The 13,019-nt window shown below is 35.5% G+C and overlaps 1 protein-coding gene and 1 long non-coding RNA gene across 3 annotated transcripts in view; one reads left to right on the top strand and one right to left on the bottom strand.

Annotated features, from left to right (window-relative positions):
* The window catches only part of LOC135710374 (START domain-containing protein 10-like), a 67,176-nt gene extending 54,885 nt beyond the window's left edge, over positions 1-12,291 (top strand). For both annotated transcript variants that reach the window (XM_065232932.1, XM_065232933.1), the window contains 3 exons: positions 3,955-4,093; positions 4,179-4,449; positions 10,511-12,291. In XM_065232932.1, coding sequence (XP_065089004.1) covers positions 3,955-4,093; positions 4,179-4,449; positions 10,511-10,906 — 806 coding nt within the window. In that variant the 3' untranslated portion in view covers positions 10,907-12,291. The remainder of the gene's footprint in view (positions 1-3,954; positions 4,094-4,178; positions 4,450-10,510) is intronic.
* Positions 1-13,019, bottom strand: part of LOC135710379 (uncharacterized) — a 163,238-nt gene that overhangs the window by 20,090 nt on the left and 130,129 nt on the right. The gene's annotated exons all lie outside the window — the stretch shown is intronic.

The raw sequence follows: 13,019 nt of genomic DNA, 5'->3' as shown, positions 1-13,019 counted from the left end.
GTCAGAACTTAACATGATATATAATGTAAACTTATATCATATGTGACGCTCCATTTATGTGCATTATATTGAACAGAAATTTACACTACTTTTTCGAACTGTGTATGTTCACAAGTTTGCCTTTGACATGTTTAGATCCTGATGAATGTGGGCGTCTTAGTGGAATACCTGTATAATGAGAGAGAGAAGGATTAGTATTTTCCATTTAATTCCACTACTTTATTTGCTTATCCTTGACAGATACGCGTATTTCGTCTACAATGTGCAGACTTCTTCAGTGTCTTGTACTTATACTCGAGTATTAGTTCAAGACACTGAAAAAAGTCTGCACATTGTAGACGAAATACGCGTATCTGTCAAGGATAAACAAATAAAGTAGTGGAATTAAATGGAAAATACTAATCCTTCTCTCTCTCATGTTTAGATCGATCATTTCGGACTGTTTGTTATAGGCAGACATTATCTGGTTAAGCGGTTCAAATTCAGCATAATTAGTGCGATGGTGATCTACTGTGAACAATTTTTGGTTACATAATTGTCGAGAGGGTGCGCAAAAATTTAATCTAGACAGCAAATATTCTGAGTCAATGCGGTGTGAAATAATATTATTCACAAAAGAAACCATAGCATGTTCGCAACGCTCTCTCAGTGTTTGAAAATCAATAAATAAACATTGCGCTTCATACGACGGGAGAGGGAATACTGTCCATCCTAACTTGCGCAAAGCATATAACAAAAATTGTTTTTGGATTGACTCTATTCGTTATTCATGTTATATGTGGTGACCAAACAATACTACAATATTCTTATATTTGCCTCACGTATGTAACATGAAGGGATTTAATCGTATAACGATCTTTAAAATCGAAACTAAAGGACTTTATAAAACTAAGCATAATGCCTGCTCTATGTATTGTTATTCTATTCACAAATGTTAATTTCACTTTAACACTCTTGGGTCATTCGTGACTTGTCCGGGGGTGAGATTTGAACTCGTGACTTTGGCGTGAGAGGTATGGATGTTAACCACTACGCTGGGGTCACCTCACCTAAATATCTTATTTTGTTACATCTCTGAACATATTGGTTTCCTAATATAATAAGAGTACTTGGTTTAGATAATTTTCTACTATACGTTATGAGATTACATTTTTTAACGTTCAATTTCAGCAAATTTTTGCAGCACCATGTTTGGAAAATATGAATTTCATTCTGAAACACATTCAAATCATTTTCTTTTTTTATTTCTTAAGATAACTTCATGTCATCGGCATATATAAGAACCCTGAGATTTCTTATTATTAGTGAGATGTCATTAACATATAAAAAATAAGGGGTCCTCAATGCGATCCCTTGGGGGACTCCTGATGTAACATAGCTCACTGACGATTAGTTAAGTACGATTTGAGTTAAGTAAGTTTACCTCAATTCCTAGTTTTTCAAGTATGAAAATTAACATGGGAATGTCCAGCTTATCAAAAGCCTTGCTGAAGTCAGTATAAAGAGCTCCAATTTGGTTACCTTTATCCATCATTTAATGATAAATGAACAAACTCCAGTAGGTTTGTGGTAGTTAAACGACCCTTAAAACCCCCTATTGTGCTGTTGTTATTCTGTTTTTTTTTTTATTTGAATGAAGATATTTTTGTTTATTACAGATTCAAAGAGATTGTGTATACACGAGATAAAAGATCCCCCGGTAGTTTCTTATATTAGATTTATTACCAGATTTATAAATGGGAATTAAAAACGATTTTTTTTTTCATTCTGTTGGGAATATTTCAGTTTCAAGTGACATATTGAACAACTGCTGAGTTTTTTATTAGAGCTGGCGGCATTCCGTTTGCTCCTGAGCCATAATGGAGTCAAGATCTCTCAGGCCTGTCAGTATATCTTAAACATGAATGTTATTGATACCAATATTTCTTGAAAAATCAGGATAGTATGAAAAATATGCATAATCGCGATCTTCGTATGTATAGTTTGTATATGTTTCTTGAAAAAAAAAATGACAAAAAGATTACAGATATCTTCCAAGTAATTACCCTCTTTGCCATCTAAATTCATTTTTGATGATTTATTTACTTTTAGTTTTGACATTATTGAAGAAGTTTCTTGGGCATGTTTTTATATTATTTTCCGTTTCAATATTGTAATCCAAAAGTGCCAAAGTGTATTAAGCTGAACGTAGTTGGCTTTAGGTACTTTTCCAAATTAATTTGAATCATGTGTTTTTTTGTAGATTTTGTGAGCCTTTTGTATCCGATTTTTTAAGGTTATAATTTGTGTATTGTGCCAAACAGAATTTTTAGAGCAATAACTGCGTGTTTTTTTTTCGCTACAGGAACTTCCTCCTGAATTACTTTCATCAAGTGTGAATAAAAAACCTCTATCGCACATTCAATATTTTCTTGATTCCTCAAAATGCATTGCCAATTTACTCTACCTAATTTATACTTAATGTTATCGTATTTGGCTTTTCTATAATCAAAAACATTCTCGAAGTCGTAGTCGTTGGGATAATGGCTTTCGTGTACAAATATAGAATACTCGATTGCTGTGTGAAACGCTGTATTTTTCCAAAGTATGTTTATTAATAGAAAATCAAGGAAGCAATTCCGTTCATTTTTTACATAATTAATTTGGTTTAGTCCCAAAAATGCAGTTTTATCATAAATGAATTGTCAAGTTTCATTACCGCCAACGACAGGTAGTAGAATACTCTCATTTGCTGAGTCAGGGATGAAATCAGCATTTCGTTGATTATAATTGCCATAAATATATGTTTTGGATTCGGGAAGAAATCGAGACATGATTTCTTCATTTTTTTGAAATAGGATTTCATAAGAAGATTTGCATGCGTTTGCTGGAAAATATACTGTTGCGAAAATATGCGTTTGGTCCGCTAAGTTTGTTTTTACCCACACACGCTCAAACTCTTTGAATTTCGATGAAGTTATAAGTTCCGAATTAAATTTTTATGAAATTGCAATAAGAACTCCACATCCCGATGTTCTATGGGACAAATTTAAATCTCGATCACGTCTGAAAAAATATGTTTTTTTTTCCCTTGATTTGTTTTTTGTCGATCTTGTTTTCCGTGCTGAGCATCAATTCTATCGACGCCAGGGAGGCAAGCTCTCAAACCTGAACCCTGCATCGACCCATCAACTCATGAACCGGGGAGATGTTATGCCTCAGAACATCCCAGTGGCGCCTACTGGGATTGAACTCAGGCCTGCTGGTAATCACGCTTACCACTACACCACCGGCACCACTAGAAAACATTGTATTCATTTCCAAAAACTTCTTCACTCCTAACGGTTTCGTTGCAACGTTCCCAAAATAACTGAGAAAGATGAACTTAGAATATTTTTATGAATTTCTATTATTTTAGATGCACTCTTCATGCGATTAAATTCAGACAAAAGATTAGAATTTCGGTAGAATGTGCTTCAGAAGAAGAAGTTGGAAAAGTTTGCCATACTAGGCCTAAAATGAGCATTTCAAAATCAAAACCTGTTAAAGAAAAGCAATCAAGTTTTCATCCCTTAAGTGTCTAATATGAAGCTTAAAATTAGCTGGAAGCTAGTTTCGACTGCAATTGTTTGTTTCTATCTCACTTCAAGCCAGTCTAACTTTACGTGAAAATGCCACAGGTACCGCGAGAGCGGAGTAATACGATCAATTTATGTCACCTTTCATCACAGGAAATTCAAATCATTTTTCACTACGGACGGTGTGATCATAGTGTTCGCTGTGCTGTAGCACTTCGTAATCATTTACCCTAGGAGGGGGAAGCTCTTGTGGTAAACGACTCTAGAGGAAAAGGAAAATTATTGAAAAATGAAATGTTTTCCAATCAGAAACGAGATTTTTATCGATGACAGTCACTACATCATACAATCATGATTTTAATGGGTTTTCTATTCTTTCCTTTTATAACGCTTGCAGTGTCCTGCCCGCCGCCGCTAAAACCGAGGGATTTCGTGCTCCAGAGGTCATGGCTCGACACAGGCCCTCGAGGAGAACAAATGTTACTTTCCCGCTCGGTACCGCACAGGAAATATCCCCCCAAGAAGGGATACGTTAGGTATTTATTTAATTATTTCTGCTGCCACAAACATTGCAAGATATTCCCCAAAACCAAAATCAAATAACATTTTTGTTGTTTACAGGGCAATGTCCTACATTACAGGGTTTGTTCTCAAAACCGATGAAAACATAAAGACTGGATGCACACTGAAGTACGTGGCACACTGTGATCCCCAGGGGACGCTTCCGCCGTGGCTAGTGAACAAGGTTACCCACACTCTGGGCCCTCGGATGGTTAAGGATCTCAAGAAGGCGGCACTGGGATACGTTACCTGGAAGCAGACCCAACCACATCTGCGGAAACCATGGCGCTACCCAGAGGAGATTAGCTGCCCTAGAATAGCGATGGAAGATGTAAGTATTTTTATGAAATTAAGGAATAGTAAATAATCAAGCCAAAATTTTGAGATTTTCGTAAAAAGTTGTACATTAAGTGGAAAAATGTTATTGCCTTGAACATTTTTCCGAATCAGTTGAATGATCGGAACAAAATCTATGGCACTTATCGACTAACAAAATGGGATCGGTTCTGTCATCTCATATAAAAGCAAAGTATATACTTTGGGTCAAGGTTGCAAAGACTCACTTCAGCTAAAACAATGTTTTTCTAAATTATGAAATAATTAGATGCCATGATCAAATTTTGAATTGGTAGGATACAAGAAGAGGTTGCAAAGAATGTGTTTGACATATTAAACCTGTTTATTTCACTTCATGAGAGTCACAATCAGCGATTTTTCACAAAATCACTCACTCACTCACTCACTCACTCAGCGATCAGCAAATCGCTGATTGTGACTCATAGAAAGCAAAATTTACAGGTTTTATGTTTCCAACGCATACTTTGTAACCTCTTCTTGTAAGTTACAAGTAAAACATGCCATCATACCATCTTTTGGTTTTATTATTCCGAAAAACATTATTTTAGCTGAAATGAGTCTTTGCAACCTTGCTTTGGGTCTTGCAGATAAAATTCTTTTTTCGAGTGTTCTTATAACCTGACAGTATACCTAGCTATACGAAAAAGGCAATCTCGGTTTCCAGATTGAGAAATAGCTAGTTTTTCAAGCCATAGAGTGAAGTGGGACTTGGCATGAAGTGTGGTCCAGTTAAAATCAGAACGCATGAAACCGTTTCATTCTCGCGATTGATTTGACGTAAAAACAAATGTTAATACCGTGGTTCTCCGGTAATCCGATTGTTTTTAATCTGACGACTTCTAATTTGAACCCCGTTAATCTAGACGCCGTACAAACTAACACAGCAAAAAATAATCTTAATATAACATAAAAGTGGATGTACTTGAATCGAGTCGAAAATATGGTATGCTCAAAATGACAAAATTATCATTAATACAGTGCATGAACTGACATTACTGCTTTTACTGCATTTGTTTATTGTTGTGGTCATAAAAATACATGAGATTTTCGACAGGATTAAAGTGCATCCTCTTGGATGTAATAATAAAATTTATTTATTGCTGTAAACATATGCTCGTCATTTACCACATGCGAAATGAAACGTTATGAATCAAAACACCAGCTAAGGCTACCAGTCATATGTCTTAATGAAGCTCATAATGTTTGGGTAAGGTGGGGTAATACGTGCCCCGCAATTGCGCTTATTTAAGTGTTTTTCAAAACAAATTTTATGTATTTTCACCCAGAATCACTAGAAGAGCTGCTAAACTATCACCTGGGAAACTGTTTATATCAATTAGTATTTTAATAGTACCAGAAAAAACGCAGTTTGTGATATTAGCCCGGGTCGCGTATTACCACACCTTACCTTACCTACTCTAAGATCAAATTGAAAATGACACTTCGTCGGGGGTAGTCAAACGAAGCACTTGCGCTTCCATAATATCAGATCAATTATTCCAGCTCGACAAAATCACGAACTTTCTTTAAAATTCGTACCATAATCCGCTGCACAAGAGTCTGATGGATCTCAGAGGACAGTTCCCACAATTGCATCCCGCGCTACCTTACCGGACTTATTTAGATATTAAACTCTGCTAATAGTTTAGTTCGTCATACTGTCTTGGTAAAACTTTAGCATCAGCAGAGTGAGTTATCGGTTGGTCTGGTAATTGTGCAATTTTTATGTTATCGTACTTGGTTCAAAGTCTTCATCGATGTAGACTCCAGGATTAATCGGCTTAATTCCACGCGCTTTGAATGCTTGAACCGCTGTACCCACTAAGCTCATCTTCTACCGCACACAGTAACCAATTGTTCTACGCAGTGATGCAAAATATCACGCACTCACGCGATAGTCTCCAGCGCATCAACCAACGATCAAAGCGAGAACGTTTCATCACGCAAAACGAGCGCAATTGAATGCCGTGAATCTCGGAAATGGCCAGAATAGTGAGACTCACTGTCCAAGGTGACATTCACCAGTTGCTCTTTACTTATTTCATCAACTAGATAGATGCTCGTGGTTGGAGCTTAGTTATCTTGAACTACTATAACGTGTGTTTTTTATGCAGACAGCGTAATACTCATCTAAAACAATTTATTTCATCTTACCGCTTTGATCTACAATTTTGATGATGTATTATGAATAATAAAAATATAAAAGGATTTCACCAAATGAATTCCTTCAGAAACGGTTCTAAAATCTAACACCACTTGTCGATTCCACCTACCATACATTCAACCGAGCTGCACAAGATAAATTAAGATGCGATTTTTCTCTTGGCACACTTTGATTCGAAGATATTCCATTGAAACTAGAAATACTCAGAGGGAGAGATGAGTGGAGAGAATGTTTTGAGCAAAATGAACTGTCTAAATCTGAGCCAATCGAATATTCCCATTAGAATTTTTCCTAGGATTTTTTATTCTTACTTACTAATTTGAGAGTATTGCAATCGAACAGAAATTCAATCACCTTTATGTTTTGTGTGCTTCTCAAATTCAACTAGTTTTTGGAATCAAAAACAATATTCTAACTCTCTTGATAAGTTGATCTTCGTTGGAAATGTGCAAAATATTGCGATGCAATCAATTTTTATTTTGCAGTAATAGAATCAAAAATAAAAGTCATGTGAAATGCTAGCTTCTAGCAAGGGATGTAAGATAATTAAGGTACAAATCCCTGCTGCCGAATTGTATTTTGTTTTCTTAGCCTATTTCTCCCTCTGAGTATTTCTAATAGAAACCAAACCACTAATACTATCACATCCCTACAGCTCTTTATACCCCGTACAGACTCAATGTCATTTATATAAGGTCCGAGCCAACAGGCTTATTGGTGTTAGTAAAATGTTCAAATGTTTAGTGGTGTTCGTATTTCATTGCAATGTTTATCTTTTTACACGAAACAGCTGTTGTCAGTGACGTAAATCTTACTGTGCGCAGTTTGGAATGTTATGGTAGAACATAGATGCCAGATTTACAGACATGTCTGTGAATTTACAGACTTTTATTGTTTACGTAGACATTTTTTCGTTACAGACATTTACAGACTTTTTAGTTTTTTCACAGATATTTACAGACTTTTGTAATCAAGAAAAAAAATTTAAAATTAATTATTTTACACTGTTTTACATCTTTAATGTATTTTGCAACACGCATTAAAAATTCGTACGTTTGATTTATATTGATTCATCCGATATAATCGTGCTTAAATCTCTAAAAACAAATAATATTGATTTTTATCGGTCATATCTCTTATATCGGGTCATATCTCTATAAGTATCATGACAGGTAACGATGACACCCGTTTGTTTATAAGAAAGGAACGTCGTCGTCAACCAACAATTCAAAAAGACGGATCAGCTTTTGTAATCAAATCTTGTAATGGTCTTTTCTCGCCAATCGAAGCTCACCTTGCCAAATCAACAACACCGTCGGCTAGGGAAAATTCTCTCCTATTCGATGGTGGAATTGGTTTGCGTAGGCGTGCTTCAGTTTGCAAGATAAGGTCATGTTTGCTGATCCACTCTTTAGTATTGTTGGTTGATAAATCTGTTCGAAAATCATATGTTCAAAAATCATTTATTGTGACTCCTTGAAGAGTCCACAAATTGCACTTCAAGTGTTCTAGAGAACAAGTTTCGGACACAGTTGTGATATCACTCATGAAGTTGGAACTCCCTGTCTGCTGCATCAGATGTGAAGTTCCAGTTTCATTGTTGTATGTTTTGTGGCAGCTGTGCTCTTGAAATTTTGAGATGATAGTATAGCGCATTACACACATTATAGGAAGTACGGAAACGCATATGTCACGAATGGGAATTCTCCGATATCTCCAAGGACATTACTGATTTCCATCACTACCTCAACAGACTTCCCCAATCTCAGGCATTCGGTGACGATCAGCATCGATGGCACCTATCGTTTGGTCTTGCGTTTGGCCATCAATTCTGTTGCCAAATCTCCGGGCAAATATCATTGCTTCCTACATTTTGCAAAATGTAATGAATATGTTGCGTTTCAGCAACCCTGATCTTGATTCATCAACATTTTTTGAGCACGAAGTGTTTAGAATCGTACTAATAAGCTTCTAAATTTCTCTTTTGATTGTCGATTTTTCCATATTTAGGTGGTGAAAAGTTAAATCTCTCACTAAGATGTGCTCGTTCCCCCATTGCTGGCGTGCAAAAGGACCAATAATAAGTAACTAACGGATTTCCACACTACATAACATATGAGAGTTTAAGATTAAATTACTCAAACTTGTAGAATGAGTAAAATTTTCTGAGCCTCATATTTTTTTTCGAATATGACAAAAATCGACGAAAAATTTACTCATTTTAGAAGTACACACTCAAAGAATAAATCACATATCCAATGGAAAATATTCATTAGAATTTCACACAACTTTCTTGGGAATTGTACCACAAAATCACATGAACATTTTGTGTCAAATGAAATTTAAGTGATTTAACATATAGAATTCATGTGATCACATGAATGTTATGTGAAATTCAGATAGATATCATTGGTTTTGTTAATGGAAAAATGTAATGTGCATTCTCAATGGAAACTACATGAAAACTTTTTTCCGTGTACTAATTTCATATGTACATCAAGCTGTTGATCAACTTAGAAATAAATTCCTGTAATATCTCGTAAAGTTTTACTCAGTCTATGAGTTTACTACGTTTTCAAGAATATGAGTAAACTAATCTCAACTTTGAGTTGACCTCATTTGTCGTGTAATCGCAATTTATATTTTTATGAATTGCTTTTAACGTTAATGGATGCATTACTAATTACAATTAGGTTCAATTCGTTAAAAGCAGGTCATTTTTGCTCGAACATGACTTTTACAGACACTTCAAATTTCGCATTATACATTATACAGTTTACAGACATTTCTGAAATTCACAGACATTTTTCGACTACTGAAAAAAAATCTCTGTGGTAGAGTGACGTCGTCATTTGAGTGCTCATTGGTACAGACTATGGCTTATATCATGAAATATAGGCTGTCTTGCAATGAGCACTAATACATCTAGTTTTCACTGGAAATTGGGTGGAATTGCAATTGACTTGAAGGATTTCAAGCGAGAATGGAATTTGGCAGCCAAACAAGTGGGAACAGGGCTCGTGCAAAATATGATGGGCCGTGTACGAAGAAAATTTCGGACAATCTATGGTAAGAAGGAAGACTAACACAATGGTGTTACAATAAGCATAATATTTACTAATGTATACCTGTTACATTGAACTATGAAAAATAAAACGCATTTTCAAACCCCAACAACATTTTCGTGTCCGGATTTTTTCGTGTTTAGCTAGTTTGTAACTGGTAACCGGAAAACGGCCCAGAGCACATCGGCGGGCTGGTGAGCAAGCGAAGAGTACATTGAAAGTCGAGTCTGCTAGAACAAGATCGATTTATTCATCCAAATGGTTTATCTTAAATACTAGTGTTTATGTCGCATCCTAGATGCAGCAATTATGGCGTACAGCTTTGCCTTAATTTCTTTAGTCTAACCTTATGTCGGTGAGACGCCTGGAATATATTAATGTATTTCTCTGAATCTGTGGAATGACATGGAAACAAAGTAATGATTCTATAGCGGCTATCGATACGAGCTACGTACGATGCGCTCCGGCATACGGTGAATTAAAATGGATCCTTACACACGAATCGGAGTTGGGAGTGTGGTTATGTGTTTTACTGCAAGTAGGTAGACGGCTTATCATATTATGTAACAATTGTGTGCTTTATGCAGTGGATTGATTAATTAAATTAGGGAACAACTGGGTACTGGCAGGCCTACGACAGTGATTTAAATAAGACAGTTTCCAATACAATTATCAATATACTCTAAAAGGCAGACGCAGTGCTCAATTGCGTTCCATTTAATTTAAGAATTATATGTATTTATTATTTTGTTAAAAAATCAAGCCTGATTTCAGAATTTACACGATTTTTTCCATTTCATTCTCAGTGCCTGGACATCGTTGAAGTTCCGGTTGCACGCATGCTTCCACAAACTCCAACTACACAATCTGCGAATGGAAAAGTAACGAAACCCACATCCGCCACGACACCAAGCTCACCAGCACCAGCACCACAAAACATACAAACCAACGTTGCCAGCAGCTCCAGTAGTACCAGTAGTAGAAAGGAGGAAAAGAAGGAAAGGAAGTTTTTTGAAAGAAAGGAAAAATCAGATTCGAAAGCAAGCTTAAATAATGCAAATGGTTGTAGTGGCAACAATATTAGCAATAAAAAGGAAGACAAGAAAGCCAAAAAGGAGAGTAAAGATGATAGCAGTGTGAAAGAGAAGAAGAAAGATGGTGGTTTAAAGAAACGAAGATCGTTGTTGAGTTTGAAATTTTAGATAGTCATTATATTCAAATTCTATAGTTATGCGATACTACAAAAAAAAATTACATCCACGCACACACAGTGTGAAATGATAAAAGCAGTGAATCACTTTCGAGTGATTCCAAAGGTTACAATTTTACCAATGAACACAAATCAATCATATCAAGTAACTAGATATACTCTCCAATATGTTTTATGAAACGTGCAACCATTTAGTCCCCACTAGCGCATAGCGGTAGAACAACTAACATGATCTATCAAAATGCACAAAATCTGTTGAAGACTTATCAATGGGCTGCATCGAAAGCAATTTTTTAATAATTGAAGTAATCGTGATACGGTTGTGCTACATTATGCCGAATGCCATAGCCCCAAATGTCACTTCCTCGAACGCCATTACCCCGAATGATATTCTGCCTTCTTTTGACTGTGCTCGTTCTTTCCACTTTCGGGGTTTCCTGGTAATGGCGTTTGGGGAAGTGACAATCGGTGGATCGGCATTTGGAGTAATGCAGCACAATCCGTGATACTTGTACAATGTTACGATTTGTGCATAGGAAACCTGTATATAAAGTTGTTGCCAGACCTATTTCGAGTTGAAATCAGTAGTTGTGTAGTTTTTTTTAAAACCACACCCGAACTTCCAACTATGTTTCCATTTTTAAAGAATAAACACAATCTTTTCCAATAGACAGCTAAATACTTCAGAACGAACAATTTGATACAGTGATCCGTTCCAAACAAAGAAAATGTATGAATTCTTTCAACTTCCGCTGTACTTATTTGAAAAAAAAAACTCTGAACATTTAATCCTGAGGCCTTCCCTAGCTATTTCTCTAATCAAACAACAATCGACTTAAAGATCAATTGTATGACGTAGAATAGTTTAGTTATCAAATTCGTACATACAATAAAGAAAGAAAATTTACAATCAATTATAGTAAAACCGAATAACTATTAGTTAGAAATTGACGCTCCTTTTGTACCTATTATGTGTTAAGCAGTATGCGATTAACTAATGAGTGTTGTGATTTATTCCTACAAATACGAGCAGTAGAATGTAAGTAAATGGTACAGTAATTATTTGCTGCGCGTATTTATACAGTCTCAATCTGGAAGATGTGCAAAGCACGAACAAAGACTATCCTAATTTAAACTCAAGCGTTGCGAAAAACCGATCGTTAGGAAGAAAGAAATATTACTACTTAGTGTGTTACAGTTACAACATTGGATGAGCTTGCAAGGCAGATTCGTTTACGGTTTTAACGGATGAAGGATGAATTCTAGGATAGAAGGATAGAGTTATTATGTCAATAGTTGTAGCGTTGATCTTGTGCATTTAGCATGATAAGTGAAAAAAATATTTATTGGAAGTTGAATCAACTTATTTCCGTTGCTATTGGCTGAATCGTTGAATAAAATGTTTTATATTGAAAAAAAGCCTTCCCTTTTTAATTGTCACAATTCCACTTGAATACCAGCGTTTACTACACATTTAGAATAGATCACGGAATTCTGTGAAAAAAGTACCGAAGTTGATCTGTGAACGAAAACTTTAAAGATTTTTCAGTAAAATCTATGTTTTCTACTGTTTTTTTTTTTTCACAAACTTGCCGGAAGATCGGTGAAAACAAGCAGGTTTATAAAAAGCTGTGAAATAATTACGGATAGTTCGGTGACGTACCTATTTTTTACCGAATACTGTGTTTTTATCCGAACTTCTGTAAATACAGTACATTTATAATGTCATCCGTTGAAAGTGTAATAATATGGAAGAAATTTTGGAAACTATACAGGAGCATAACTAAAAACTCGTCAGTATGTTTAGTAAGTATGATAAATTTGTATTATTAACACTATGTTTTGTTCAGGTTACCGATAATCTGGTTTACTCCCGCGTCAAAGTTCCCGGTTATGTGAAGCGTTTTCATCGTCACATAAACGATCATTTGAAGAAAAACCACTTCTGCCCGAGGGATACCTTTTCCAAAATAAAGGTTTTACAAGTGATTCTTTATCACAAATTTTTCATTGCAATAAAAAACGTTTTGATTGCTTGTAGAAAAAAAGTATTGTTCGAAATGTTAAGACTGCGTTGCGGAAGTAAACGTGTGTTTATCATATAT

This window comes from Ochlerotatus camptorhynchus, unplaced genomic scaffold (genome assembly GCF_037179485.1).
Source record: "Ochlerotatus camptorhynchus isolate MF236.1 unplaced genomic scaffold, CSIRO-AGI_Acam_v1.1 ptg000379l, whole genome shotgun sequence".
Lineage (NCBI taxonomy): Eukaryota > Metazoa > Arthropoda > Insecta > Diptera > Culicidae > Ochlerotatus > Ochlerotatus camptorhynchus.
Note: the sequence above shows the minus strand (reverse complement) of the source record. Positions and strands in the feature narration are given on the sequence as shown.